Source organism: Dipodomys merriami, unplaced genomic scaffold, assembly GCF_024711535.1.
Source record: "Dipodomys merriami isolate MVZ:Mamm:240054 unplaced genomic scaffold, mDipMer1.0.p SCAF_12, whole genome shotgun sequence".
Taxonomy (NCBI): Eukaryota; Metazoa; Chordata; class Mammalia; order Rodentia; family Heteromyidae; genus Dipodomys; species Dipodomys merriami.
Window position 1 is genome coordinate 38825164 of NW_027202493.1, and position 27524 is coordinate 38852687.

A 27524-nucleotide genomic window follows, 5' to 3' on the forward strand; every position below is an offset into this window, starting at 1 on the left:
ATTAAGGAAGAAACCACATACAAGATATACTGATCATGTGCACAACAGATCCCTGGAGAAAACATTAGAAGGTAACTCACAAAAGTAGTAAGAGCTGGGTGCCAGTGGCTCATGCCTATAATCCTAGCTACTCAGGAGGCTGAGATCTAAGGCCTGCAGTTTGAAGCCCAGGCAGGAAATCTCCAATTAACCACCAGAAGAATGGAAGTGGCACTGTGGTTCAAGTGGTAGAGCACTAGCCTTGAGCAAAAAGAGCTTAGGGACAGCACCCAGGCCATGAGTTCAAGATCCACAACCAACAACAGCAACAACCACAAAAATAATCAACAGTCATAAATCCTGAGAGGTTGAGTTGAGGGGAAGGGATGAGTAGAGTTACCTTGCAGGTAACTTTCTTATTTTCTAATTATCCTAAACAGATGTTATGTTTATAATAAAAAAATTTATTTAATTAAAAAACAAAACATTCCCCGAACCACAGCAGGAAGTCGGTATGACAAAAGCTGGCGCACCTGTGGGGCTGAGATACCTAGGGAGGGTAGAGGGCAGGGCCACCCCAGAAGGGCCACACCAGAAGGGATGGGGAAAGTTGTTAGGCAGTGAAACTCAGTCCTAGGGGGCCAGGCCACCCAGGGCAGTCAGCTGGGCAAGGGTTTCCTTAGATCTTGCTCAAGGTCAGAGCAGATAAGAGAGACAGGGCGGCCTAGAATTTGCTGGGAGCAGTGGGGTTCTGAAATCTCCACAGGCTGATGATGCCCCACAGAGAGAGGCACTCTGGGCTGGGTCCCGGGACTCTTCCTTGCCTGCTATTACATTCTAGAGCATCTTCAGGCAGCAGCCCCTTGAAGGTTCCAGGAGTGCAGGCCTCCGGAAGACCAAGCAGTGGTATGTGAGACCCCTGCCGCCCGGCCCCCAGACCCTAACTGCCCTCTCCAGTTGCCTTTGCTCTAGATTTCTGTGTCTGCCCTTCCTCCTGAGGCTACATGGCTGGCAGGAGCAGCGCTAAGCACATGGACAGAAGTCACAAACAGACTTGAATGGAGATCTCAAAGGAGGCAGGCAGGGGCAGGAGCAGGGGTGAGCTGCATCTCCCAGGTCATTTCCTCCAGCCATCCCTGATGGCATCTCTTCTCCACACTTCTCACCCCTCTGTGAGGGCAGGATTTGGGTGGCCTCTGGTCTAGCAGGCCTTCAGTGCAAACAGCTACCCAGAACCCAACAAGGATGTGGGTGGTATAAAAAGCTCAGGGCACAGGTAGGCCAGTGGGGGGGGGGGGTGAGGCAGCAAAAGGAAGTATTGCTTAAGCCAGAACAATTCCCAAAGTCACCTAAGGAAGAGCTATGTGTCTCCTGGCTTGGAGCACAGGAGTTGAAGGAGATCTATTTATCCCTAATACGAGTATGGTACCACAGAGAGCAGGTGCCAGCCTGCAAAGGGCAGGTATGAGCTTTGGTGGCACTGTAGTTGTAGGTTTTAGGGCCAAGGAATGGGGACACCCCTGTTTGTGCCTAGAGTGGTATTTAGGGGATTGACCTAAGTGGCTGGGTCTCCCTGGGCCATTCCCTACTGAGCTATGCCTGGGCCGTGCGCCTGGTCTACCTGCCCACCCCTCCTCTCTCACACCCTGGGGATCCCCTTCTTAGCCTCCTGTAGGGTTCCCACAGCCATCTTCACTGCTTGGAACACAGCCCAGTCCATCTAGGAAAAGGAGAAAACACAGGATTCTCAGTCATACACTGCTCCTATCCCCGGTCTACAGGGACATCTTTCTTCTGCACTGCCGTACTGGCAGCCGCTTGGCTCACATCTGGGTCTGTCCTGCCACAGCAGCTGTGGGCGCCCTTGGGGTGGGCATACGGCTTGCGGGTCAGCGTCTCTCACCTGGGCATAGAGCTGGCGGTGGTCAGGGGGCAGGCTGGGTCCCTGGTGGCAGAGCTGAGCAGAAAGGGCCGAGGTCTCGGGGGACAGGAAGTGCTTGGTGACGCTGATTGTACTCACCAGGCCCTGCACCTAGACCGGGGAGGAAGGGGTCAGGAGGTCAGCAGAGGATCGAAACAGCAAGCCCTCTCCTTATCCCACCATCCCTGAGGTTCTTTTCCCTCGGTATGGCCAAAACCAGACAGTGGGCACCAGAAGGGACATAAGCCTCCATGAACACAGTAAGTACACCAGGACTGGATTGAATCTCTGGGCACATCTCATTTGGGCTTGAGGACTTGGGGACCCTTCCACTTCCTCCCTACTCTCAGGCATGGAGAGGGAGAAGCCCCTGTTGCTCCCCTGACCCCCAGAGCTCCGCCCAGCAGGAGAGCACCTGGTGAGGCGCCCCTGCGGGCACCAGCACAGCTTCTCCAGGGGCCTGCAGCACGGTCCAGCAGCTTACGCCCCACTCCTCTCGCAGGCGCCTGCGCAGTCCTGCATCCAGGTAGCAGCTACCTGGGGCACCAGGCTCCAAGGTCCTTGCTCCAGTGGGGCACACCTCAAAGAAGACATGGGTAGTTGAGTCGGGACTGGGGGAGGAGGATAGGAGTGTGGACATTATGGAGAAACAGGGGCCGAGGAGGAGCAGCTGAAGTGGTCTTGCAGGGCAGGGCAGGGCAGGGGCTGGGAGAGAAAGAGGCTGGGGCAGCTCAGGCTAGCAGAACAAAACATTCAGCTGGAAAGAGCTTAGAGGAAAGGATTAAGGTGGTCCAAATCCTTGCTTTTGCTAGAGTTGGATGCCTTTCATGACCTCTGTGGTCCCTGCCAGTCCCTGGCTCCATCTCTCACTGATACCCAGGAAAATGAGTGCACAACCCCAGCTAGGAAACTGTCTGGAGGTTTTGAGAAGAGCCTTCACTGGAGGCTCAACTGTAGAGGAGCACTGGGGACATGCTCCAGCGCACTCCTCAGATTCTTCTAAGATCCTGCATCCAGGAAAAACAAAGCCACACAGAAGTTCTGATTCCTCGTGGGCAGACAGACTGGCCTTGTCCAGGCCTCTGCAGCACGTTACAGTGACTGTCACCACCCCAGGCAGAGCCAGAGCTCCTCAGGCAGGCAGGGACTTGTGGAGGCCAGATAGGAGGTGCCCAGGGAACAGCTGCAGAGGCAAATGCCAGCATCATGCTTCAACTGGCCACCGATTCCATCCACCCCCTTCCAGGCAGAACGCTGCCATTGTCCCTAAGCTTAGAGCTACAAGACTGGGCCAAGGGGCAGGGGAAGACTGGTGAACTAGACAACCCAAAGGGAGTCCCGGTCAGGTGCCAAGGTTCTTTGCTACAGAGACTTAAGTCCTTCCTAGGGCAGAGTTTCCCAGGCCACCCAGTGAGAAAAGGCCCCTCAGAGATCCTCATGAGTCACCCAGGACTGCCCCACAGCCAGCCCCACCTAGACCAGACCAGGCCACCTGTTGATGACGGTGTGTCTGTCTCTTCCCTTCTGCCTGTCAGCATCTACAAATGTACACCGTGGGAAGGGGCCAGTGGAGGACACGATGCTGGCACACTGGGAGCTTCCCGCCTCACACCCAACTCTAAGCCTGTTCTACTCCTCCCACCCCTATCCTGGCCACTCTCCCTCTCTCTTCACCTGTCTCTTTTAGCCTTCCTTCCTCCCTCTCTTCTTCCACCTCCTCTATCTTCTTTTTTTTGTGTGTGCAAGTACTAGGGCTTGAACTCAGGGTCTGGGTGGTGTCCCTTAATTGCTTTTGCTCAAGGATGGTGTGCTCTACCACTTCAGCCACAGCTCCACTTCCAACTTTTTGGTGATTAATTTGGAGACAAAGAGTCTCACCGACTTTCCTCCCTGGACTGGCTTCCAGTCATGATTCTCAGATCTCAGCCTCCTGAGTAGGGAGGATGATAGGCGTGAGGCACCAGGCTCTCCGAGCCCCCTCTCCCTAGTTAACTCCTCCCAGGAAGTCTCTCCTCATAGGGGGAGCTATGGAGAAGGATGGAGCAGGGATTTTCTTGGTTCTCTCATGGCCTTCCTCCTCCTCCAAAGCCCAGGAAAGGGAAGCTGCCTGTCCCCAGGAGAGCATGGGGTAGTTACCTGGGGTTGGAAGAGACTGTGCACTAACATGGAGCTTGTTTCTTGTCTGCAAAATGGGAAAGCAACTAACTGTCTGTTAACTGAGATAGTACACCCAGGCCCCACACCCTGATCCCCAATTAATGTACCCATTGTACTCATTAAAGATGGCACCCCCTTTTTTTGTTGGTTGTGGGGCTTGAACTTTGGGCCTGGGCGCTGTCCCTCAGCTCTTCAGCTCAAGGCAAGTGCTCTACCACTTGCATTACAGCACCACTTCTGGTTTTCTGGTGGTTAATTGGAGATAAGGGTCTCACAGACTTTCCTGCCCAGGCTGGCTTTGAACCACGATCCTCAGATCTCAGCTTCCTAAGTAGCTAGAATTACAGGGGTGAGAAACAGGTGTTGGTCACCCCTCCTTCTCTAACCCTCTGTCAGACCTGGCATCCAGTCTGCCTTCTCTGGCACCTGTGCATGAGTTGGTGCTGTCCAGCTCACCTCAGGGGAAGAGTGGGGGCCTGGGAGGCTCACTGAGATGACACTTAGCAGACAGGACAAGTTTCAGGGTTGGGCAGGGCAAAGGGTGGGCACCAAGCTCCCTTCTTACCATCTGGAGAAAGCGGCGGATGCGCTGGGCATCCTGTGCCCGGAACACATGCCACACTGTGCAGACCTGGCTGCCTGGAGACCAGAGTCCCTCCCCTTCCGGGCCTGAGAGGAAATCTGTGGGACAAAGAAAGTTCAGAGGTGAGTCCCAAGGTGGTGGTGGTGGTGGTGGACGCCTGCCAGGCTACCCTGTCTTTCCCCTGTCTCCCGCTGAAGACCCACCTTTCTGAACCCGGTGCAAGGCGGGCAGTGGCGGTTCTGCGTACACCAGGATGCTGACCAGGTCAGCCACTTCCACACACAGGTTCTTGGTCCCCAGGTGTCCACGGTGTGGACTCACACCTGTGTGGAGGAAAAAGGATGGTTGAGAACAGACTATAACGAGAAACACATGGGGCCTTGGTGCACATGCCCAGGTGTTCCAAGATGGTAGGAACAAGGTGTGTGTGTGGGGGGGGCAGGCAGGAGTGGAAAGGCACTCACCGTAGGCTGCGCAGAGCTGGGGCTCCAGCGGACATAGAGCGAGGCCCGGAGGGAGGTAGGAAGCCAGGTTGAGTTTTCCATGGGGCGCACAGTACTCTGGGAGTGGCAGGCTGGAAGCCAGGCTCTCTACTCTGTGGGCAGGGGCAAGGTTATGCCTAACAGGTCCAGCACAGGTATCAGACACCCCTCTCCCCACACTGCAGGACTGACTCCTAGAAGGCAAGGCCAGCACACTGGAGGGTCACACACTAGAGGATAGAAGTAAAGAAGGAAGAAAGGAAGGATGGACAAGGGGTAGGCTGGTGGCTGAGAAGTGGCACTGGCCCCTGGGTGCTGGACACACCTGCTGGCATCCTCATCTCCCAGAGCCCGGTGCAGCAGCAGAACAGAGCCCTCTTCTGACTTTGGCCGACCTAGGGAAAGAAATAGGTTTCACTGTCCTGGGCCAGGAAGCTCCTGAGCCCACAGGTCAGCTGCCCCTGAGTCCAATTTCTGCCCCAGTCCCTGCTTCCCACAGCCCCCAGGGCTGTGCTGGAGTACCTTTGGCACTTGGGCGCTGGGACTCCTCCCAGCTCCCTCCTCAACGAGGATACTTACTCTCCGGCTGGGAGAATCCTTCCCAGAATGCTGTGCTGCTCAGGCTTGTCGACTTGGGAGGCCCAAGGGCTGCCACCGCGTGCACCTGGCCTCCAAGTGTCCCCAGAGTGTCCATCTGCCACAGGCTTTCTCGCAGTGTCCGGTGGATCCCTGACACCAACACGGGCTGTCACAGGGAAAGGGGGAGGACAGGAAGGGTTGGAGGGGAACCCTCTGCTGCCAGGCTGGAGCCGTTTCCCAGCTGCAGAACACCTTGGAGAACAAGCCCTGTGTGCGGCTAGGGACCTAGGCCCTGCTGAGCAGGTGAAGCCAGAAATACTGGAAGGGGAAGCGACAGACTGGCTCACCTGGCCCTGCCGCCAGTGCTCCTGGAAAAGGTGAAAACCCCGCCACCGAGGCCTGGGCTCCTGCAGCCACAGCAAGGCCCCAGAAGGAGGCAGCCGGGGCCGCACCGGTGACACAGGCAGGCTCAGGCCTTTCCGCAGGCCTGGCCCTGTTCGGAGGCTTGGCCCCAGGGCTTTCTCCTGGATCTTCCGTTCCACAACCTGCGCGATGATATTGTCCAGGATGTTGGTGATCCGGTCGTCCTGTGGGGATGGAGGGGTGAAGGGGCAAGAAAGCTCAGGACCTGCCTGGCCTCACAGGGAGGCCAGCCCAGCCTCTGGTCCCCAGAGTCTCCACACACCCCCCCCCCACACCCTTGCTCACACTGGGCAAGGCTGGAGTGACAGGAGCAAAGGCCATGTGGATTCGCTCATGCCCCAGGCAAAGTTTAACGGCGGTAGAGGCCAACAGTTCACAGAGAGAGGGACAAGGCAGGGGTGCTTGGCTGCCACCGTTCTCCGTGGGGGTCTCAGTGGAGTCTGGGGTCTCTGTTAGAGAGGAAAATGGTGAGGGGCTTCCCCCTTGGCTCCTTCACCTTTGCCTTCAAAGGCAGCCACCCATCTTCCCGCCAAGTCTGCTCTCCTCCCTAGCACCCCAACTCCTTGCTGCGTTAAGTCTTCTTACCACCGCTTTCCCAAAGGCAGTTTCCTCTGTGGAGGAGCGGCTCAGAAGGGGAAGCTGGCTGGGGAAGGGTTTAGGAGGCCTGTCTTGAGGGGAGTGTTGGAGATGATCAGCAGGGGTGGGGGAGAATTGTTTGCTAAGGCAATGGCATATAGTTTCTGGAGACTTCTACTGCCTCAGTCCGAAGAACACTGAGCGCCACTCACCCTCTTTGATGTCCTTGGTCCTGCTGGAGTCCCCGTTGCAAGAAGGTTGTGAAGCTGGAGGTGTTTTCTCTGTGGGCTCCTTCTGTTAAAACCACCCCATCCAACCAGAGATTTTTCAGAAAGACAGACACAACTCAGCCCTACTTAGTATATAAGAATTAAGTGGGAGGGGGGGCGGGGGGAGGATGGGAAGAGATGGGAATGGGAAACAAAGGAGGAGGCTACAATGCTTGATAAGAAATGTACTCATTATCTTGCCCATGTAATTGTAACCCCTCTGTACAGTATTTTCACATTAAAAAAAATTAAAATTAAATAAAAAAAGAATTAAGTGTGGACCCTTGTTAGTCCTAAAAATGTTTTATATGAGCAAAATGTTATAGGATATATTTGTTCATGGACTTCTCCAAGTAGGGTCTAAAATTGATGTGAATAAATACATAGATAACTGGAAAGAAATATGTCAAAGTATCAGTGAGGTAGGAGAGGCTGATGTTGTTTTCTCCCACTTTCAGACATTTTCTGACTTTTCTGCAGTGGCTGGTACACAATATGCATATAATAAAGTGCATTTCGAATGGATAACTTCTCTCACAGAAACAGCAATTCACGAACGCTTTGTACAATAAATATTGAGCATGTGCTACTTGTGAGGCGCTGGGAATTCTGGGAAGGAGGTCTGATGCTGCACCCAAAGGAGCCTGTGGCTAGGATCACAGCCATGCCCACAGCAACATGTCACGGCAAGTGCTGAGCTGGCTGTGCAAATTAGACAGGACTCCAGGCAGGCAAGGAGGTGGTGGTGGTATTGGGCTAGACAAAGTTCGATGCCAGGAGTCTGATCCCCAGGGAAAGGGCATGTAGAGGGACTCTGTATCCCTTCTCCCCATCTGAAGAGAAGGGCAAACCCCAACAAAAGCCAGTCATTTGCAGGCACACCACTCCATCCTGGGGCCTAGCACTGGTCCTTACTGGACCATTCCCTGATTGTTACCTGCTGGCCTGCATCCCCAGGGGCCCAGACCCAGGCATCGGCTTGGCAGAGACAGTGCCCTCGGATGTCAAACTTGACCCACACTTGGTGCATTGTTGTGCTCAATTCTGCCAGCACTGGGAAATGGAGTGAAATGGAGTTCAGTGATAGGTGCATACCATAACTTGACCTTACCACCCAAGAAGGCATGTCACCAAGGTCAGGGACAACCAGACTGGAAGATTTTCTCCCTGGGGACCCACCTAATACATGCCCCACCCCTCCATGAGGGCTCACCCTGGCTGGAGACAAACTGGGTTAGCATCAAGGAACAGGCAGCATGCCCAGCCTCCTGGGCACACTCCTGTGCAGACTGCTCTCGAGAGCCTGTGGGGTAGGAAAGGTCCAGAAAGCAAGGATACAGTCAGCGAGGAAGCCAAATGCATATTTTAATCCTCAAAACCCGTGACTTCTGAGGACATAGTGACCCAGGATTCCTGATTTGCAGAGTACAGAGACTAGCATATACTGAGATGCCATTGCAGGATCCCAAGATGGTCATATGGCAGAGAATATTCCAGAATGTATCCAATTCTGGGATTTCTTTTTGGCCATGGGATGCTCAAGACCTGAAGTGATCAAGTTGAGCCAAAGAGAGAAAGCTGAGCATCATGGAAAGAACAGGACGGAATGAGAAGACCTGAGTCTTCTTGGCCACAATATTTGTTTGCTTTGTGACCTGGGATGAGTCATTTAATCCCTCTGATATTTTCTAATCTGGAAAATGGAGGAAATAACATTCACTTCACAGTGTTAAACTGTTTTAAAAGAGGTGATGTGAGCCAAATGGGAAGCTTACTGCAGGCCTGAATTTCTTTTAGGGACACGGGGGTGTGGTCCTCTGATCTGTGTCCTCTCTGCCCCTCCCCTCCCCCGCCCCACCTCCCTCGGCCTCTTTCTCACCTCCTTTTTCTCTGGCCCTCCCCGCGCCAGTCATGCGACCACAGGCCACACACAATCGGTGGCTGCAACGAGGGCATCTCCAGTGGGTGTTGAAGAGGCCATGGTGGCAACGGCTGCAACAGCGTGGAATGCCCGGGCTGTCCTCTGTCACAGCTGGCCCCTGGCCTGCTAAACACAGGACAGAATAGGGTCAGAGGGCCAGAAGCCATGGCCTCTTTGAGGACTTCCTATGAGAAACTTCCAAGCAGAAGGAGGAGAAGCAAAAAGCAGTTTCCACTGCTCACCTAGCCTCTTGGCTGCCCCCCAACAAGAGACCCCCCCAGTCCAGCAAGCCCTTCTGGAACAGTGGTAGGGTCAGCTCCCATTCCTGTCTCACCCCCAGACCTGTCCCAGGAGTTTCCCCACTGTGCCTACATAACTAATACGGGCCACTTCCAGAACATTCCTTCACCCACCTCCCTTCTCACAAGCCCTACTTGCTACCACAAATGGAAAGGCATGGCGACTGTTTGACTGTTCGAGTGGCTTTTCCTCCAAGGGACTTTGTATGTTAGAACAGGAAATCTAAGAGGTTAGGCCTGCCCTCAACAAAAGGAGGAGAATATTTGCTTGCTTGCTTGTTTATGCTCAAGGCTAATGATCTACCATTTTAGGCCACAGCCCCACTTCTGGCTTTCGGTGGTTAAAAAATTGGAGATAAGAGTCTCACAGACTTCTGACACACAATCCTCAGCCTCCTGAGCAGCTAGGAATACGAGAGCCACCAGCACCCAGCTAAACTCTTTTCTTTCCTTTCCTTTTTTTTTTTTTAGCTGCTGCTGGTATTGGGGATTGAACTCAGGATCAAGGCGCTCTCCCTTAGCTTTTGCCCACTCTACCATTTGAGCTACTTTCTGCTATTTGCTAGTTCACTGGAGATGAGAGTCTCATGGATTTGTCTGCCCGGGCTAGCTTCAAACCAGGATCCTCACACCTCCGTGTCCCGAGTAGCTAGGCTTACAGGCGTGAGCCAATGGTGCCAAGCCTGGAGTAGAATTTCTTTAAGAGCCAAGGTACAGACAAAGTTGTGCTTGGTAAGGCAAAAAGGAATGACTGAGCACTCTCAACAAATACCTGGTCATGTCCTGGGTCAAGTGTGGGGGACTCAGAGCTGCTCAGACCTGGGCCCTGCCCTCCTCGCGCCCACACTCCAAGTGAGGAGAAATATCCACAGATACAGCGATGACTCTAGTGGCTGAGCGTGGAAGGAGGAGGGTGGGCGTGGTGGGGGAGCTTCACGCGTTGCCTCAAAGGATGAGTAAGTTCTCATCCACCAGGTCGGAAGGGAGGAGCAGGGCATTCCAGATCCCGGGAACAGCCAGTGCCAGGGCCCCAGGGGACAGACAAGCACGGGTGATCCGGGAAGGGTAGGTGTGTGTGTGTGTGTGTGTGTGTGTGTGTGTGTGTGTGTGTGTGTGTGTGTGTGAAGGGTAGGTGTGTGTGTGTGTGTGTGTGTGTGTGTGTGTGTGTGTGTGTGTGTGTGTTTGCTGGGAAGGCAGGCTGGGAACAGCAGGAGCTGGCTGGAGACTGAAGAAATCCTAAGGGCTCTGGCCTTGTGAGGACAGGGAGCCATGAGTGACCTCTATCTACTCAGGGAGTTAGTGACAAAGGCCTCATTGCTGCTAGGAAGGGCTACAGAGGGGGACTCTAGAGCCGGTAGAATGTTGTCCCTTCTCTAATCTCAAGGCAAACTCCACTCACCTCCTAAGTCCTATGAGCCTCACTGGCCCCTGGAGCCTTCTCCCGCCTCAACCTTTCTGGAGCGTCCCAACCTCCAGGGCTCTTGCAAACATGTACTCATCCCTATTTTCCCCACAAGTCATAAAGCTCTCAGACAATTGGGCCAGTCCAAGTTTTCCATTTCCCAGCAACCCCCACCCAGAGGCCAGAAACCTCAGCGTTGACTAAGAGCCTGCCCCAGCAGAGTCAGGAACAGGGACAGAGGAGGGCGGAGCAGCTCACAGGGAGGTGGGGTAGCCTGGGAACCACAGCCCTGGTAGGGTGCAGGGAAGGACAGCCAGGCCTCGGGCAGGCCCACAAGGACGTCTGCTCACCTTCCCGCTGTGCCCAGGCCAGGGCCTCGCGCTCCCTCCGCAGCAGGCGGCACAGTCGGTCCCCCAAACCATTCAGCAGGTGCTTGGCAAGGCCCTGGCTGAGCTGGGCCTCGGGGCCAGACCCTCCTCCCTCCTCAGAGCTGGCTGGGGAGTCTTCCTCTTGCAGTTGTTCCCCTCCCAGAGGCAATCTGGAGACAGAACAGAGGCACTGAGGAGAAAGCCCCTTGGGGAACATGGGCCAGGGGAACCTGAAGAGACTGCTCACCTCCAAGTCTGCTCCCGTCCTGAGGTGCCAGACAAGCCTCCCACCTCTCCAGCTGCCGGGGTACAGCTTTGGCATGGAGTGGTGTCTGCGGAGACAGCCAGGCAAGATGGATCCTGAAGGCTGGCCCTGCCACCCCGGGGTCCTGAGGAGACAAGGCAGCTGCTCAGGAGGTTGGGGTTCAGGGCCTGTGCTAACCCCAGCCCCAGCATATCCACATACAGCCAGCCGGCTCTTGGCCCCAGACCTGTAGAGCCTAATTCAGAACCCAAGAGAGTGGCCCAGGTAGCTAGAAGGTTCCCACCCAAGGTTGAGCAGCGGGCTAAGACTATCCTGGAGGGCATGGGAGCGGAGCAGAGGTGATCTAACACGCCCAGTCCAAGGCTTTGGGCAACTGGGTTGACGGTCCTCACACAAGTGCAGAATCCAGCCAGTGTAGACTTTGGCTAACTCCACTGAGGCTCAGTGATCAGAGAGATGGATGGAGGGCAGGGTGCAAGAAGATGAGGAGGCCGGAGAGTTTCAACACTGCGCACAGGTGCAGAAACACAAGACGACAAAGGGGCCGACAGCTTCCCAGCCGGGGAGGATTGTGAGGGCACAAACTGGCCGGTGCCAGGCACAAAATGGTTGCTGCCAGGCACAAGGGCACATATGGACAGTCTTGATCCAGGCTGGGGAATCCAGGAGGCTGAGAATGAAGTGATCCAGAAGAACCAAGATTGGCGCCAGCCATGCCAGAACCCTTTGTGAAGGACACAGCTTGGTAGAGGAGTGTGTGCCCAAGGCTCTAACACGAGTGAGGTCCAGTCCACAAATCCAGATGGCCAAAGGAGGCACCATAGAGGTCTTTCGGGACAGGTAAAAGCAGGATTTGTGGCACAAGTAATGGTAGCAGTTTCTTGAGTACCACAAATTCTTCCGCGCCTTTGATGAGTTATGATAGCATTGAATCCTTGCGGTAGTCTTGGATATAAGTACCCTCCTTCTCCTCATTTCCAGGATGAAGAAACTGAGGCCCGGAGAGCTGAAGTCACTAAGTCAGCTATTGATCAGCCAAGTCAGGAAGCAGACATTCGGATTTCAGAGCCATGATCTGATCCATGTCCTTGCCCTGACACCAACACATCATGGCTTGGCAGGAGACACACCGAGGAACCCCAGAAAGCCATCTTGATTCAGGTAGGAAACCCAACAACTGGGTGTGACTCACTCCTGGCTGCCCTGCTGCCCTCCCCTGGCATAGCCCCTGTGAGCCCTCCCCCTGCAGGCCCCTTACCTCTCAGCTCCTTCTGCTCCTCTGTCTCCGCCCTGCTTCCTGTGGATGTGTCCATCATCTCTTGCCAAGCCTTGGTCCCCTTCCCTGCAGTGCTTGAGAAAGGGTGAGGTTGCCGCTTGGGGGCTGGGGCACCCAATGCTCCCTGGATGTCGGGACTGCCAGCCCTCTTCCGGGCCCTGAGCCCAACAGTTGAGCTCTCCTCATTTCCTAGGCAGCCTTCTGGGCACCCAAACTGCTCCGAGTGTCGCGTGAGCCATGTCTTCTTCAGCTTGGTGTGGTAACTTGGGGGACAGACCCCGGGCCCAGAAGCCTTGTTCACCTCCCCATTGGGTTCACTGGGCCTGCTGGCACCCCCCTCCAGGCCTTCCTGGCACTTCCCACAAGGACCAACATCTCCCTCTCTAGTGGTGGGATGGGAGGAGCAACAACCCCCCTGGGGGGCCGGGGGCCCAGGAGAGGGGCACCTAGGTGTGGCTGGTGGTCCCAACTGGCACCCAAGGCTGCCACTGCCGGGCACAGCCCAGACATTGCCCAGAGAAGGAACTAGGCCTGGAGGACAGGCAGGCCAGGGGGGCTGGGGAACAGCATCTGCGTGCCCCAAGAAAAGTGGACACAGATTCTGTTGCCTGCCGGCTCCCGTCTCCCCATCCCTCCGGTGGAGCGAAGAGCCATCTGCCTCCCAGGCTCTCTGGAGGTGCCCACCAGGGGCCAAGCCTAGCAACCCAGGCTCTGACGCTGCCAAGGGCTCCTTTGCCAGCCTGAGAGTGCTAGGATCCTTGTAGTAGAGGCTCTGTGGGAGGAGAAAGAGGTAAGACAAGACAGCTTTAGTTCCCAGGGCCTAAAAGAACAGGCACAGCAGATTCCAACAACTGTCAAAAAGAAAATACAGCTATAGGAGGCACCAAAGATCCCTTCCTGTATGCCACTCACTGTTCTGGGTTTCCTCACATCCTCTAGCAGGATTTATTCTACTTCACCATGACCCAGCAGCTCAGGGGTTACTGCGTGGCCCAGCCAAAAGCTATTCAGGACCTATTTGGATTACTTGGTGCCCCAGGCCATACTACTCTTGTTTTTGTTTTTGTTTAAACAGGGTCTCATTATGTAACCCAGGCCAGATTTGAACTCACATTCCTCTTGTCTAGGCCTTTCTGGGATAATAGATGTGAACCACCACACCTAACTTTGCACTGAATTTCAAATATTTTAAAATCTCAATCTGGCTTGGTGCTGGTGACTCAGGCCTCTCATGGCAGCTCCTAAAAGGCTGTGTGATCTGAGGATCCTGGTTCAAAGCCAGTATGGGCAGACAAATGCAAGATTCTTACCCCACTTAAGCACTAAAAAGCCAGAAGTGGAGCTGTGACTCAAGTGATAGAATTCCAACAATAAGTGAAAAGCTACGAGACAGTGCTCAGACCCTGAATTCAAGGCCTACTATCAACACCCACACCCACACCCACAATAAATAAACAAACAAACAAATAAATAAATAAATTCTCAATCTGGCCAGTTGCCTGTGGAAGAGGAGCTTTAGACATAGGCCACACTCCAAGAGAGAGCCCAGCAGCTCACTCCTCCTTCACACTCAGACCATACATGTGAGGGCAGCATTTCCAAGACTTGTTGTGGGTAGACAGTAGGTGAGTAGAGGCTCTGGGAGAAAAGTTTAGGCCGAAGGGTAGAGGTCAAGGAAAGCCAGTGAGATAGGGATGCCAGGAGGTCAGAGTGCTTAGGAAACAGCTTTGGGGCTTGGGATGACTTTGAGCTGCCAGGCTTCTCTAGCTGGGGGTGGACTTGTGTTTGCATCAGAAAAGGGCAGAGTAGTACTATTCAGGTAGGGCTCTCCAGGGACAAATGAGCTACCTGTACTCACCTTGCTGCCTAAGCTGAAGGCAGAGGGCACTTTGGGCTGGCCTCCAGTGTACACCCAGGGGTGCGGGGCCAAGGGCCAGTCACAAGGACGTTCTGGGGGCAGGCCAGACACCAGATAGGGTGGCAAGTAGGTGGGCACCCAGAAGGGGGCTCGCTCCAGGATCTTGCTCTCCAGCAGGAAAGGGCAGTGCACAGGCCGGAAGGCCACAGGGTCACCCTTGGGATGGCCACTACCATGCTCAGGAATCAGGGGGCCATAGCGAGGTGGGCATGCTGGCCCACAGAAAGCCAGCGGATGGGCCAGCATCGCCTCCTTCCAACGCAGTCCTTCCTTGTTGCCCAGCCAGTTGACCTTCCTCTCTCCATTTCTGGGGCCCTCACCCTCCACCAGTGAGAGCGTGTCCTTGGGGCCTTGGGGAAAACCAGGGGGGAGCCAGGAGTCTGGGTTGCTTAGGACGCCCCTCCAGAAGGGAGTGGGCTCTCCCAGGCACAGTGCCCCATGGTGCAGCCCATTCTGCAGTGGGGTTCCCGGCTCCTGTCCCACGATGCCGTTCTCAGTGGCTGTCTTCTCCCAGGCCGGGGTGTCCTTCAGGAAGCTGGGCATACTCTCCATCACTCTCCTGCCCTCATGAGGGTCTCCCGCAGGGGTCCCTGGAGCATAACAACCAAAACATGAGCTCCTTGGGCACATACCCCAAGCACTTCACCGCCGGCACAGTGGGCACCGCCCTGGCAACAGTGAAGTGGTTCAAACCAGTAAAGCAGGTGGTAGGCCACAGTGGCGCACATGCAGACAGCAGAATCTTGCCTGGCCGGGATGCTCCCCAAGTTCTGGCTCCCAATTGCCTTTAAGTTTTAGAGGTGGATATTATCTCCAGGGTGACACATTCAGGCCAAATTGAGCCAGAAACCTGGCCACAAACTATGGAGGAGGACAGGACACAAGAACCTAAAAGGTCAGCTCAGTGGAAGACACAGAACCAGATCTTAGCCCTGACTCAGTCACCTGCCATGGTCTTGGGCAAAGTCATGTTACTGTAGATGCTTCAGTGTACCCTTGTGTAACCCGAGCTTGGGTCTCAGTGGACTCTGCAAACCATGGTCAGTGTTTGAGGGGGTGTTGCTCGCCCACTGACAGTCCCAGACAGGCTTTCAGGATTGGGGTGTCCAAGTCAGGTGGGCTGGAGTGAGCAGAGTGGGCAGCTGGCCGCAGGGCTGTGGGCTAACCTTCTCTCTACACCTGGGCAGCCCTGACTCTCTCTGCCTTTTTTCCAGGTTCCAATTTCTTGGCTTCTAAGCAGAGTCCTAGCACAAGGGGTGGGAACGAGGATCTCTGCAGACCCCCAAGGAGGGGAATAAACCGGCGCGAGAGCGGGGATTCAGAGACGTCAGCCGGGGTGGATTGAGCTCTCCTAGCCCAGCCGGCAGCGCCAGGGCGCCAGGCTCACGGAAGCCGGTTGACGGCGGAAAGGAGGCGGAGAAAGCAGGCCGGGCCCCAGAGAGAGGCAAGAGAGGGAAAATTGAACGTGCAGTGCGTGTGAGGGACCAGGATGACAGGTGGCACCCGAGCGACAGCACCCTCGGGCGGAGGAAGCCCCGGGAGAGGGGTACGGGCGGGCGCACGGCAGACGATGCCCACACCCGGGCCATCCAGCCCTAGACGCGCATCTTCACCTTTCCACGTCGAGGGCGTGTGATCCAGCCCGGAGGGGCTGGGGGAGCTCACTCCCTGCGCGCGCCTGAGGGTGTGGGGGGCCGGCGCAGGGCTCCCCCAGCCCCAGCCCCGCTCCCAGGGCCCCCCCCCACAAGGCGCCCCCGGCTCTCGGCACTCACCTGGGCTTCACGGGCCGGGCGCGGCGCGGGCGGCAGCGGTCGTGCTGGCCGGCGCCGGCTGCCTGCTCCCCATGGGCCGGCTCCGGGGCCTCTCGGCCGGCGGGCGAGGACGCGTTCTCTCGCGCTCTGCTCAGCGCGCTCGCGCTGTCTTTCCCCCCGGGCGTCGGGGGCGCTCTAGGGCCGCAGGTTGGAGGGGTCGGATTCCGGGATCTGCAGGATGCGGCACACGGCGCGGATGGGCCGCACCAGCTTCTGGGCCGAGGCTGTGGGTTGCGCCATGGGACGCGGAGACTCCGTGCTGCGCCTTGGGGAGGGCCGGGCCGGGGCTAAGGAGCCGGTGTCCCCGGAGGGAGAGAGGAAGCCGGGCCGGGGGGAACGCGCGCCCCGGATCGGAGATGGCCGAGTGAGGGGGGGGGAAAGGCCGAGAGGCCGGGGGGAGGGGGTCGTGCCTGGCAGCGGGGCCGATCCGGTGACCCGGGAGAGAGGCACCGCGCAGCGCGGCTAATGGAGGGAGAGCGCGGCGGAGAGCGCAGCAGGACCTCCGATCGCCATCGCCAGACGCGCAACTGAGAGTAGGGAAGCTGCTCCGCCGGTTTCCTCCTCCAGCACCCTGCGGGAAACAGGAGCCCGTGATTCGGCGGCCCCGCCTGGGCCTGCCCCCTCCTGAGCCCCGGGGGCTTCCGCCAACGCCCCGGCGATGCCACCGGCTGCGCACGGGGAGAATGAGCCCTTTGTTCCCCCCTCCCCCCCGCGGCACCCGGGCGCCTGCCGAGAGAGGCTCCCCCGGGGCAGCGTGCCAGCTTCCCAGCCGCCCCACCCTCCCGTGGGCCCGGCCCGGAGCCTGGCAGGCGGGCAGCACCCCCACTATAGGTGCCAAGCCCGGGAATTGGAGCAAAGGGCGGGAGGGGCCGGACCGGGCCAAGGTGGGGCGGGGTGCCCCCCGGGGTGCTCGGGCGGGGCGGCTGGGAGGGGGGTGGTAGTGCAGAGCTGGCAGGGGCAGCCGGGTTCTCACGGGTCAGTGATGGGCGCTGTGACCCACGCCAGCCGGGCCTGTGCCTGCTGGACCACTCTCTCCTGGTCCTCTCCAGCTCTGGCATAAGGACACACCTCACTGCCCAGTGTCTGCCCTGGCTCATCCGCATCCTCAGGCTCACCTCGCCAAGCATCGTTGAGCACCCCAGATTCCCCCCACCCCCACCCCCCAGGCCCCAGGGGTCAGCGGCCCAGAGTGCTGTGCTTAAGAGTCTGGGAGCGGCCATGGTCTGGTCCCACCCTGGTCTAAGAACATTGGTTTCACCAAGAGTCCAAAGCAGTGATGGGAATCTAAGGAGCTCAATCCAAGCTTGGGCCCCACAGTTCTGAGGGTCTGCCCTCTCCCCAGTGTGGCCGGGTACTCCCAGACCCAACTGGAGAGGAGCCCATGGGAGTGGCTCCTGGGAGAGGAGAGGAAATGGGCAAACAGGGCACCCTCCACCCGAGGAAGCATCCCCGCTCCTCTGCGGGGGTGGTTGCAGAGCACAGACACAAACAGACAGATTCAAGCACACACAGACAGATTCAGACACACACAGAAACCACACGCCCAACGGGCGCTTCCCTTCCCCTGAGGCACCCACCGCTGGCCCCTCAATTCCCTTGCTTCCTTATGTCCAACCTGAAACAGAAGCGGCCCCTCCTCTCCATTCCTAACCTGTGAAAGGGATGAGTTCTAGAAGCTTCCAGCCTGTCCCAAGTCACATCATCCCCGGAGACAGGGAGCCATGGAAAGTCCAGAGATTCCCCCCCCCCAAGAGATAGGAATAAAATCGGGGAGCCTTGGACCAGAAAAGAGAAGGGGTCCTGGAAGAAGGATCCAAAAAGGCTAGCTGGCTCTGGGCGGGACTTGGGTCATGTAGGCATAGCTTCCCAGCCCCTTACCTCTCCCAGAGGCTAGACAGGGCAGGCTGGTAGGGGTTGTTTACATGGCTGACTTATTCACACTCCCTTCCTTCCCTAGGGGAGAAGGCCAGGGGAGATGATTGTGGAGGGTCTATAGGGGTTGGAGTCCCAAGGTCCTGTCTGGTCTCCTGCTCCCAGACTGGCTCCAAGGAGAGTTGGGGGCTGTGACATGCCGGTGGTCCCATCTGTGTCCCTTGGCCTGCTTCAGCAGCCGGGACTTGTGGGAGAGTTAAACTGGGGGGGAGACTCCTGTGGCTTGAGGCCTAGAAGAGGCAAGATGGGGGCTGGGCTGTCCACAGTCCCAGGGGGCCTGTCACAACCTCAGCAAAAGCAAAGGGGACTGACCCAGGGGAGTAGAACAGACCCCCCCCCCCAACCTCTCCCAGTTGTCATGTCTGCCTGTCAGATCACAGCCTCTGGGCTAGACCAGAGCTCTCCGGACAGACTCCTGAAGTGCCCAGGGGCTGGTGGGAGCAAGGGCAGGGGAAGCACCCCTTTTCCATCCCCACCCAGTCCCCCATCCTGCCTCGGAGCTCATGCCACAGGCCAGAGTCCTGGTAGCCGACTGCCTATCCTGAGGATGGAGCAAAGCTGAGGAGACACACACAAGACACAAACAGAAGGCAAGGCACCCAGGACATGTCCACAATGCCACCCAGGGACCATGGCAAGCTGACCTGCGCCTCAGACACACACCGGCCTGGCCCCAGCCCGCACCAACCCCTTGCACATGAATACGCACACATGCTGACACACACACACACACACTCCTGCTCAACAGCCACAGCTTCGCTCACAGGCAGCTGCCCTCTCTCTGCCCCGAGCCCCTTACCTGGGCAAGCACAGTGCCCCTCAGGCGGAGCAGCCCCCTGCCCCGGGGTGGGCAGCAGGCAGGGCGGGGGAAGGAGCCCCGGAGAGTCAGGCCAAGCTGCCACTAATCCGGGCGGGGAGAGGGGGGGCACCCACGTCAGAGCGGGGACTGCCGGGTGGAGGGCATCTGAGGACATCCCCTCCCACACACGCGGCCGTCTGGGCACCTAGCCCTGCTTCCCCAGCCCCTCCATCCTTCAGACAGCAGAGGCTGGCCTCCCCCACCCCACCCCCACCCCAGTGAAGATGCCGGGGGTGGGGGCCGGGGGGCACGGGGAATACCGGGCAAATTCTCCCAGGACCTAGGGGGAAGGCACGGGGAAGGGAAGTGTGGAGATGCTTCTGGAGCCAGGAGGAAGCTTGGTGGCAGATGCTCCCCTTTCCTCTCACCCACCCACCCACATCCTTGACCTAATTCCTCTTCTGAGGCCCTCTTCTCCCCCCACCCCCTCCCTGCACTCACCCCCACTAGCCAGCTCAGGACCTTCATGCCCAGCAGCCTCGGCTCTTGCCCCAGGTCTCTCCCCCCCCCCTGCCCCCAGCAGTAGGGACCGGCTTCCTGACCTGGGCTTTAGTCTTCTTCTGTTGGACCTCCCCAGCCCCCCTCAGTCCCTGATGCTGGTGGGGGATGGGCACAAGAGCCTGAGCATTAATCCTTTCCAGGAGGGACAGTGCCCTTCAAGACCACACACTCAGCCTGGGCCAGGGCTATATTGGATCTAGAGATCTAGAGGCTTCCACTAGAAATCAGCCATGGGCTGTGTGTGTGTGTGTGACATGGAGTGGGGGGAGAGGATTGAGGGGGGCAGTTAAGAAACCAGGACCTGAAGACCAGAGGGACCAAAATGGCAAGGAGCTAGAGGAGTCACCTGGAAGAGCCTGGGGATGGCGGGAGGCAGGATGGAAGGAGGGCCAGCTGCTCCTGGAACTGGGAGAATAGAGGGACCCCCGGAGGGGCTGAGGGGAGGCTAAAAGGTACAAGTGTGGCCGTGGCAGGCCCCAAGGCAGGTATGTGCTTCTAGGGGCTGGCAGTGGTGACTGCAGCTCCTCTCCCAGCAATGATCCCGAGAAGGTAGATGGGAGAACCAGCCAGATAGGCTAAAGGATGGGCCCCGGACCCCGTGCAGAGTGTGGCGGTGCCAGGAAGAGGTTGCACCAGGGCAGTTGTCATAAAGATGGGGCAGTTCTGAGGGAAGTTCACCTGACATCCGGTGCCTCAAGCAACAGGATCAGGGAGAAGCTTGGCCGGAAATGGCCTTGGACTTCCCCTCACTCCTACTGCTTGGCACTTGGATGACTGAAGTCAGCCATTCATCGATGCTTCACCACAAAGACACTGACAGTGGGAAGGCTCTGTGGGAAGGCTGTGGAGATGCAGGACCCAAAGCTCAAAGCCATCCCTGCCCTGGAGGAGCTTCAGTCACACCATGCATTCGTTTTAGCACAAATCCTCGTTCAGGCCTTATAGGTATCAGGCTCTGTGCTGAGGAACATGGACGTGTTTAGAAATGATTACTCAACTCTAATAGTCCTACCCTGGGAAATCAGGGGGCTTCACTGAGGTGACACTTGAACTCAGACATCAGATGACAAACTTCATCACTGAATCACATACTTAGAAAAAGATGGCAGTTTGGTTAAATGACTTGTTGGGAGCTGGGTTACAACAGTAAGGTAAGTGCGGATGGTGAAAACAGAAGTCCCTGTAAGGACAGAGACACAACATCTGCTAAGCCAGGTATGGTGGTATAGTCCTGTAATCCCAGCATTCCAGAAGGCTGAGGAAGGAAGATCAAAAGTTCAAGGCCAATCTGGTCTACATGTACCCTTGAGAGTAGCCTGGGCTATATAGAGAGACTCTGCTAACACAAACAACAACAACAACAAAAAATAACCAGAAGGGAGAGTGATAGAGGAGATGAAGTTGCTGGGATACATGGTATGCAGGTGTGGAAAAATCATAATGAAACCCCCTTTGTGTGTGTGTGTGTATGTGTGTGTGTGTGTGTGTGTTTGTGTGTGCCAGTCCTGCGGCTTGAACTCAGCCTAGTTGCTGACCTGGGCTTTTTTGCTAAAGGTTAGTGCTCTACCACTTAAGCCACAGCTCCACTTCCAGCTTTTTGGTGGTTAATTGGAGCTAAGTGTCTCACAGCCTTTCCTGCCCAGGCTGGCCTCAAACCATGATCCTCAGATCTAGCTAGGATTACAGGTGTATGCCATTGGCACCTAGCTTGAAACTCCCCTTCTACGACTAACATATACTAGTAAAAACAAACACACAAGAAGAGAGCTGGCAAGAACTACAGAGCAGCAACTGGGCCAGGCCAGGGGTATGGCTGCAGCAGGCTTTCCTGGACACGATGTCCGAGCGGGGTTCAAAGCACAAACAGGAAGCGGGCAAGTGGGGAGAGGAGGGAAGAGCATGGCAGGGGACAGCACGCATGATTCGTGGCTGCACAGAGGCTGGGGCCATGGAGAACCCAGTGTTACCATCCCATCCCCAGTCTGTGAGATCCTCCACGTCCGGCATCTGCAGCCCCCGCCCCAGCTCTCCCTACTCTCGAACTTGGGATTTCCTTTGCCCTTTCATCATGCATTCTTCCATTTTGTTCCTTTACGTCTCTTCTGCATCTAAGAAGGCAACTCTCGGGCAGACTGATGCAGGAGGCAGTCCCAAGCTGGCAGGCAGCACTGGGGAGGAGTGGGGGAAAACTGCAGCTCTCTAAGCCTCTGCTCTTCATCTGGAAAGTGCGCAGAGCTCCTACCTGACTGGATGGACATTTGGGAGGAGTCAAGGTCAGACTCTAAGCAAATGCTTCAAACCTGTCACTCTCCTCCTTGTCACCCAGGCAAGAAACAGCTCATTTAGTTGTGTAGAGCATAGTGATTAAGTACACACCGACCCTGGAGCCAGACTGCCTGGTCTAAAGCCCAATTCTGCTACCTATGGGCTATGTAACCTTGGACAAATCCTATGCCTTCTCTGTGCCTGTTTTTCTGTGAAACCGAGATTGAAATAATAGTTCCGGCTCCTGAGATGATTGGGAAGATGAAACTCCTATGTGCCAGGGGCTCAGATATGGTACTGGGTGGCAGCCACAGCCTAGGTGCCAGCCATTACTAGTCTTTGCACAGCTGGTTCCTGCAGATGTTTTTGAATGGACTAATAAGGACAGAGGGCATCATGATACAAGGCAATGCCATATAGGAAGCCACTGAGCACTAATGTGAGGACATAATCACCCCAGCAGATTAAGTGCCTTCCCCCAAATAAACCCGGATAATCCCCACATCAAGAGTTAATCCTTGCTCTTTCTCTCTCCCAGGCCACTCAAGTCAGCCGCCCATTTCCCTTCTCAGCTAGCACATTCACCTCTTGACTTACAAGCAGGAAGGAAGAGCAGACTCGGGTAGGAAAGGGGAGCAGCCTGGGGCACAGTGTGTCACCAGCTACCCAGGGAGCAGAGGAGGGGAAGGAATGGAGCCAGCTCAGGCAAAGAGCCTGTGGATGGGGCAGGCCACGGATCAGAGACCACAAGCAGCAGGGAGAGCCACCAGAGGCCTTTCCAGAGTCCTGCATCATCCCTCCAGCCTTGCAGCCAGTAGCCAAGCCCCAGCAGGGCGAGGCTCTGGCCTGACTCCCAGCTCCACCCGCCTTGACCTGGAAGCTGGGGGCAGCCCAGCTCCTGGCACCTGCTGCCCTCTTGTGGCCAATCCTCAGAATACAAGCTCACCCTGATGGGACCAGAATGTTTACAGAAGCCAGTGTGACCAGCTACTTTATCCCCTCCTCAGGTCTACTTTGTGCTGTTTTCATGTCCTCAGCATGCAGCCCTTCCACACCCTTTCTCTCATTGGCTGTCTACAGTTACCCCTTCCTGACAGGTCCTAGCCTGGCTCCTGCTGTCTTGGTGGTGGTGGTTGTGGGCTTGAACTTAGGACCTGGGCATTGTCCCTGAGCTCCTTTGCTTAAGGCCAGTGCTCTACCACTTTGAGCCATAGCTCCACTTTCAGTTTTCTGGTGGTTAATTGGAGACAAGAGTCTCTCAGACTTTTCTGCCTGGGCTGACTTTGAACCATGATCCTCAGATCTCAGCCTCCTGAGTAGCTGGGATGACAGGCATGAGCCACCAGTGCCCAGCCATCCTTCTGTCTTTTGACTCTCAGACCCTCTACCTTCATCTTTAGCTCAATGGATGGGTGTCTCCTCCAAGTAATCCTCAAGCAGTCTGCCCTTCCACCTGAGCCTCAGCCAACCCTGGCCTACAGTGTGCCATTTGCTCCCAGTGTGTGATGGAGTGAGCAATGAGAGAAAGCAGAAGCGAACACCCTTAGGGATTTATTTATCAAAATGTTCACAAGCCTGACCTCACTCATTAACACAAAACACACACCCAGACACGCACACCAGGCCTTAGAAAAGGCTGTCAAGTACTTTGAAGGGCAGGAGGGAATGATCACAGCTGGGCAGACTTTTGGTTTCATGTGTAGGTAATTCAGGGCCTCTGGACCCACATCTGGGAAGGCAGAGGGCTGAGGAAGGCAATAGATAGGACACTGGGCCTGGCCTGTTTTGATGCACTGTGGGTGCATCTCTACACAGGCCGGGCAGCAGCTACCTTGGTCCTTAAGTGGGAGTCGGGAGGGGGTAGAGCCTAGGCACCTGGTACAGGGAGGCCAAAGGTCTCCTGATGATTGTCACTGGCACCCTGCAGGCACAAGGTAAGAGAGCCTACTCTGCAGAACCTAGCTGTCCATGTCTGAGAGTATGGTCTTTTTCCGACTCCGAGCCTTCAGGGAGCGTGAGGTGCCCTGGGGGGGAGAGAGCAGGTATACTGTAAGTGATGAATGGTGTGCGCAGACGCAATGAGCGCAGCCCGCCTCCGGCTGACCTCTCGTACTGGTGGCTTCCTCTTGACCACACGCAGGCTCTGGCTGCGGTTCAGGGGTTTCTCTCGGAGCCGGACAGGTGGCTGGGGGACTGCCTCAGTGTCTGACCAGCACCCGTCCTCTGTGTCACTGTCCTGCAGGCCCCCTGCCTGGTACCCTGTGAGGGGCAGCCAGGGGAGGTAAGGTTGGTCATCTGCACAAGGCCCAGCCAGGCCTTCCTCCAGCCCTCTCAGGATGGCGTGGGCTTCCTCCGCCACTCACCAATGGGTGGCCTCCTGTGGGGCAACTGGTCTTCCAGATAGAGGGGGTCCTGGTAGGCAGGGGCAGAGGTGTCAGGGATGGAGCGCAGGTCTTGCATGGAAAAGCTCCGCAGCCTGCCAGCCAGGGCACCTTGACTCTGTGAAGGAGAGGAGACACTGCATAGAAGTCCAGGGCCAGCCTACAAGGAATCACTGGGACACAGGACTCAACTGAAAGCAACCTGGCAGCCTTCCTCCCAGCCCCCCCAACCCTAACCACTAACAGAGCTAGACTGGCCCCCAAAGGTATTGAGGGGAGAGCAGGGGCTTCAGAGGACTGGGGACCGGAGCACCTTAGTGGCAGCCTGCACGGCAGCAGAGGCAGCAATGTTGAGGCCCCGCTTCCCAAAACTGAGCATCGTCTCGTAGCTGCGCTCCTTGGCCTGCACGATGTACATGTCAATTTCCTGCAAACATAAGGGCAGAGCGCTCAGGCTGACGCAGCCTGAAACCCCTCCTTCACAGCCCGAGAAACCACTGGCTGTCACACCTCTTGCCCTACCCCACACCTAGTGCCTGAAGCCAGATATGGGCCCAGAAGACACACCAGAAGCAGGACTTTTCAATGGGCAGCCATGTTCCACTTCCCCATCCCCAAACCAGCTTCCAGTTGGCATGACATACATCTAAAAGTGATTCGCATGCACCCATGTCATCCCTGCTGGCCAGGATGGCAAAGTCCTGTCAGGACCCCACGGCTGCATAGCAGTAGGCCTGCCACGAGAGCTCAGGTGTCCCTGGCACCCTGATCCTACAGTGAGGGCCTGCCTCACACCCACCTCCCCCCCTCACCCCCCCCCCCCCGGGCTACCTTCTCATGGCGGGACAGGGATGGGTGGACAAACTTCCGGTAGAGCAGGCTGGCCCCCTTGGTATAGGGTGAGAGAAGCCACAGCACAAAGGCCATCTTGATCTCATAATAGAAAGGGAACCTGTGGGAGCAGTGGGCAGGTGCAGGTGAGCGAGAAGGGCCAAGAGCGCAGCACCCCGCCCACAGTTCACAGACACCCCGGGCCCACACCAGGAGATAAAGATGTCTGTGAAGGTCTCCGCCGCCATGAAGATCGCAAAGACGATCCAGTACATCATCCACCGAACCTGTGGGGCAGAGAGCACCGAGGTCAGCTCCAGAGTCCCAACACCCACCCCATTGCCCAACCCACAGATTCCAGAAAGCCTGTCTCACTACATTGCTTCCTGCCCTAGGCCTAGCCAGACAGGAAGGAGGTTCTGAGAAACTGCAGCTTATTCCTGGGTACTTCACCCACAGGATTCTCCACAGGTGTGCCGATGGCCCGCCCTCCTCCCTACCCCCACCCCCCATAAACAGAACCTGTTCTCTGTCACCAGCCACTGAGGATTTGCAACACCACCAAGCCTCGGGAGGAGGGAAGGTCAGCTCAGGTCCTTCCCCATCTCCCCAAGCCCTAGTACCCTCCCTAGGCTGTCATCAAACCCTGACTCAGGAAAGTCTCCTTGCTCACTACCCACACTCACATATTCCCGAATGTTCTTGGTTTTCACAGCCTTGTAGGAAGCGTAAGCAGGATACAGCATCCCAAACAGCAGCCTGGAAGAGTTAAGCCAATGGCAAGGACTGTGAGGGGCACAGAGCCCCGCCTGCCCCCTCCTCCCCACCCCCACTACCAGGTGGCTGCCTTCCTCCCCACTGGGGGTGCAAGGCAGCAGTACCTGCCTTGTTTTCCCCGCTTGGCTTGCACAACCCGAGGTGCCTGAGTCAGTGCCCTGAAGGCCACCTCCCCACCCTGCTGTTTACAAACATCCCAGGCCTGCCCAGGCCTGCCCAGCTGGCCCATGGGAACACCACGGAGGGACCCCGCGGCTGTCCCCTCACAAGGAGGCCCAGGGCCCCCAGGCCGGACGCTGCCAGACTGCAAGGCAGGGTTGTGTCAGCCAGGGGCAGGTGGACTCCAAGGTGAGGAGGAGGCCTGAGTGTGGAGGTTCAGGCCGGGGCGTGTGTGCGCGTGCGTGTGTGCGTGTGTGTGTGTGTGTGTGTGTGTGTGTGTGTGTGTGCGCGCGTTGACTGCTTAGGTGGGAACCCGGGACCTGGACACTCTGCCCACGAGTTTGCCCAGGCAGTGGGCTGCAGGCCGTCTGCAGAGCGCGCGTGTGCGCGTGTGTAAGTGGGAGTCGTCATCGGCCAGGGGCTGGGAGGGGGAGGGGGAGGGAGGCGGGGGGGGACAAGCACGCGGCGCCCCCTCCCCTCCCCCCCCCCCCGGCCGTTAACCCTTGCGGCGCGGGGGGATGGGGAGAGGCTCCGACAGTTGCGCTCCCCAACTCCCGCCCCGGCGCAGTATGGTGCCCGGGGCCGGGGGTCTGCGGGCGGCCATACTCACACCACCAGGCGACAGATCATCCACGACACCATGCTGCCGGGCGCGGGGGCGCGGGGCGGGCCGCGGGGGGCCGGCCGCAGGGGTCGCGCCCAGGCCAGCGGCCAGCGGAGCGCCGCGGTGCTCCGGCCTCGGAGCCCGCACGCCGCGGGGGCCGGCAGAGCCCGGACCGCGGGCGCGGGGAGGCGGCGCGGCGAGGAGGAGGCCGCCCGGGGCGCGGCAGCGGCGGGCTCCCCGCCCGGCCCAGGCGGCTCAGAGCCAGGCGTCCCGGAGGTGTCCCCGCGGGCTCCGGGCCGGGGTGACGGGCCGCGGCCTGGGCTCCCGCGGACCGTGGCCGTCGTAGCGCGTCGCGCCGCCGGACCGGCCTCCGGGGGCGGGGTCTGCAACTCACTTGAAAGTTGCACGGAACCCGCGGCTGCCCAACCCCGGAGCGGCCCCGCGGAGCGCAGGCGCAGTGCGGCCTCCGAGGGGGCGGGACTGGGGCGGGGCGGGGGCCAAAGCCCCGCCCCTTAAAGGGGCCGCGCGGCGGGACTCGGGGGCGGGGCCTTGGTGACCGGTAAAGGTGCCACGGAAGGAAGGCCGGGAGCGGGACCCGGGGAGATCGGAGCTCCTGCGTCCTCGCGGCGGGTCACTGGCCCCTCCAGGCTCCCTTCCCGTTTCTCCCGCCCTCTGCATGCCAGCGGTGGGGTGCAGTGGGGGGGCAGGGTGGGGGGGTCAGGCCGGGCCCCGCCTGGCAGCTGGGGAGGGCGGGGCAGCGATCCGAGCCCCACACACACACCCAGGGGGCTTCCGGGTGCGGCATGCGTTCCTCCCTAGTACACCTTTTCAGGACCCCTCACCCGGGGCAGGTGGACCGAGGAGGCTCGCCCGGGTCTCACCGCGGGGTGGGCATTCTTCCACCTGTTTCTAGGAGTCCAGAAGGCAGTGGATCTGGGACTCGGCATCCGCCATGGCCATTGTGGACTGTGTGTCGGTGCTGGGGC

The 27524-nt window shown here is 57.7% G+C and overlaps 3 protein-coding genes across 7 annotated transcripts; all 3 read right to left on the reverse strand.

Annotated features, from left to right (window-relative positions):
* Positions 1 to 428: 428 nt before the first annotated feature.
* On the reverse strand, positions 429 to 16279 carry Hr (HR lysine demethylase and nuclear receptor corepressor). Of its 3 annotated transcripts, none has more exons than XM_070016595.1 (19): positions 16191 to 16279; positions 14359 to 15008; positions 12483 to 13272; positions 11207 to 11291; positions 10942 to 11129; positions 8849 to 9016; positions 8183 to 8272; positions 7907 to 8022; positions 6913 to 6994; positions 6410 to 6573; positions 6049 to 6288; positions 5702 to 5867; positions 5448 to 5517; positions 5105 to 5235; positions 4844 to 4963; positions 4623 to 4738; positions 2316 to 2480; positions 1883 to 2011; positions 429 to 1699 (listed from the first exon to the last, which is right to left on the reverse strand). In XM_070016595.1, the coding sequence occupies exons 2-19, from the start codon at positions 14968 to 14970 to the stop codon at positions 1619 to 1621; spliced, it is 3513 nt and encodes a 1170-aa protein (XP_069872696.1). In that variant the 5' UTR covers positions 14971 to 15008; positions 16191 to 16279; the 3' UTR covers positions 429 to 1618. The 3 variants fall into 3 exon arrangements, with proteins under 3 accessions (XP_069872696.1, XP_069872695.1, XP_069872694.1); XM_070016594.1 differs by having other exon boundaries at positions 8849 to 9013; positions 11207 to 11348; XM_070016593.1 differs by having other exon boundaries at positions 11207 to 11348.
* An 82-nt stretch (positions 16280 to 16361) lies between these two features.
* Hrurf (HR upstream open reading frame) lies at positions 16362 to 16788 on the reverse strand. The gene has a single exon (XM_070016596.1). It carries the CDS (start codon positions 16467 to 16469, stop codon positions 16365 to 16367), a length of 105 nt encoding a protein of 34 aa, XP_069872697.1. The 5' UTR covers positions 16470 to 16788; the 3' UTR covers positions 16362 to 16364.
* A 6536-nt stretch (positions 16789 to 23324) lies between these two features.
* Reep4 (receptor accessory protein 4) lies at positions 23325 to 26948 on the reverse strand. Of its 3 annotated transcripts, none has more exons than XM_070016599.1 (8): positions 26545 to 26948; positions 25685 to 25757; positions 25209 to 25285; positions 24999 to 25119; positions 24481 to 24594; positions 24150 to 24285; positions 23900 to 24045; positions 23325 to 23810 (listed from the first exon to the last, which is right to left on the reverse strand). In XM_070016599.1, exons 1-8 carry the CDS (start codon positions 26574 to 26576, stop codon positions 23745 to 23747), a joined length of 765 nt encoding a protein of 254 aa, XP_069872700.1. In that variant the 5' UTR covers positions 26577 to 26948; the 3' UTR covers positions 23325 to 23744. The 3 variants fall into 3 exon arrangements, with proteins under 3 accessions (XP_069872700.1, XP_069872699.1, XP_069872698.1); XM_070016598.1 differs by having other exon boundaries at positions 23891 to 24045; positions 26545 to 26944; XM_070016597.1 differs by having other exon boundaries at positions 23325 to 24045.
* Between the last annotated feature and the right edge of the window lie 576 nt (positions 26949 to 27524).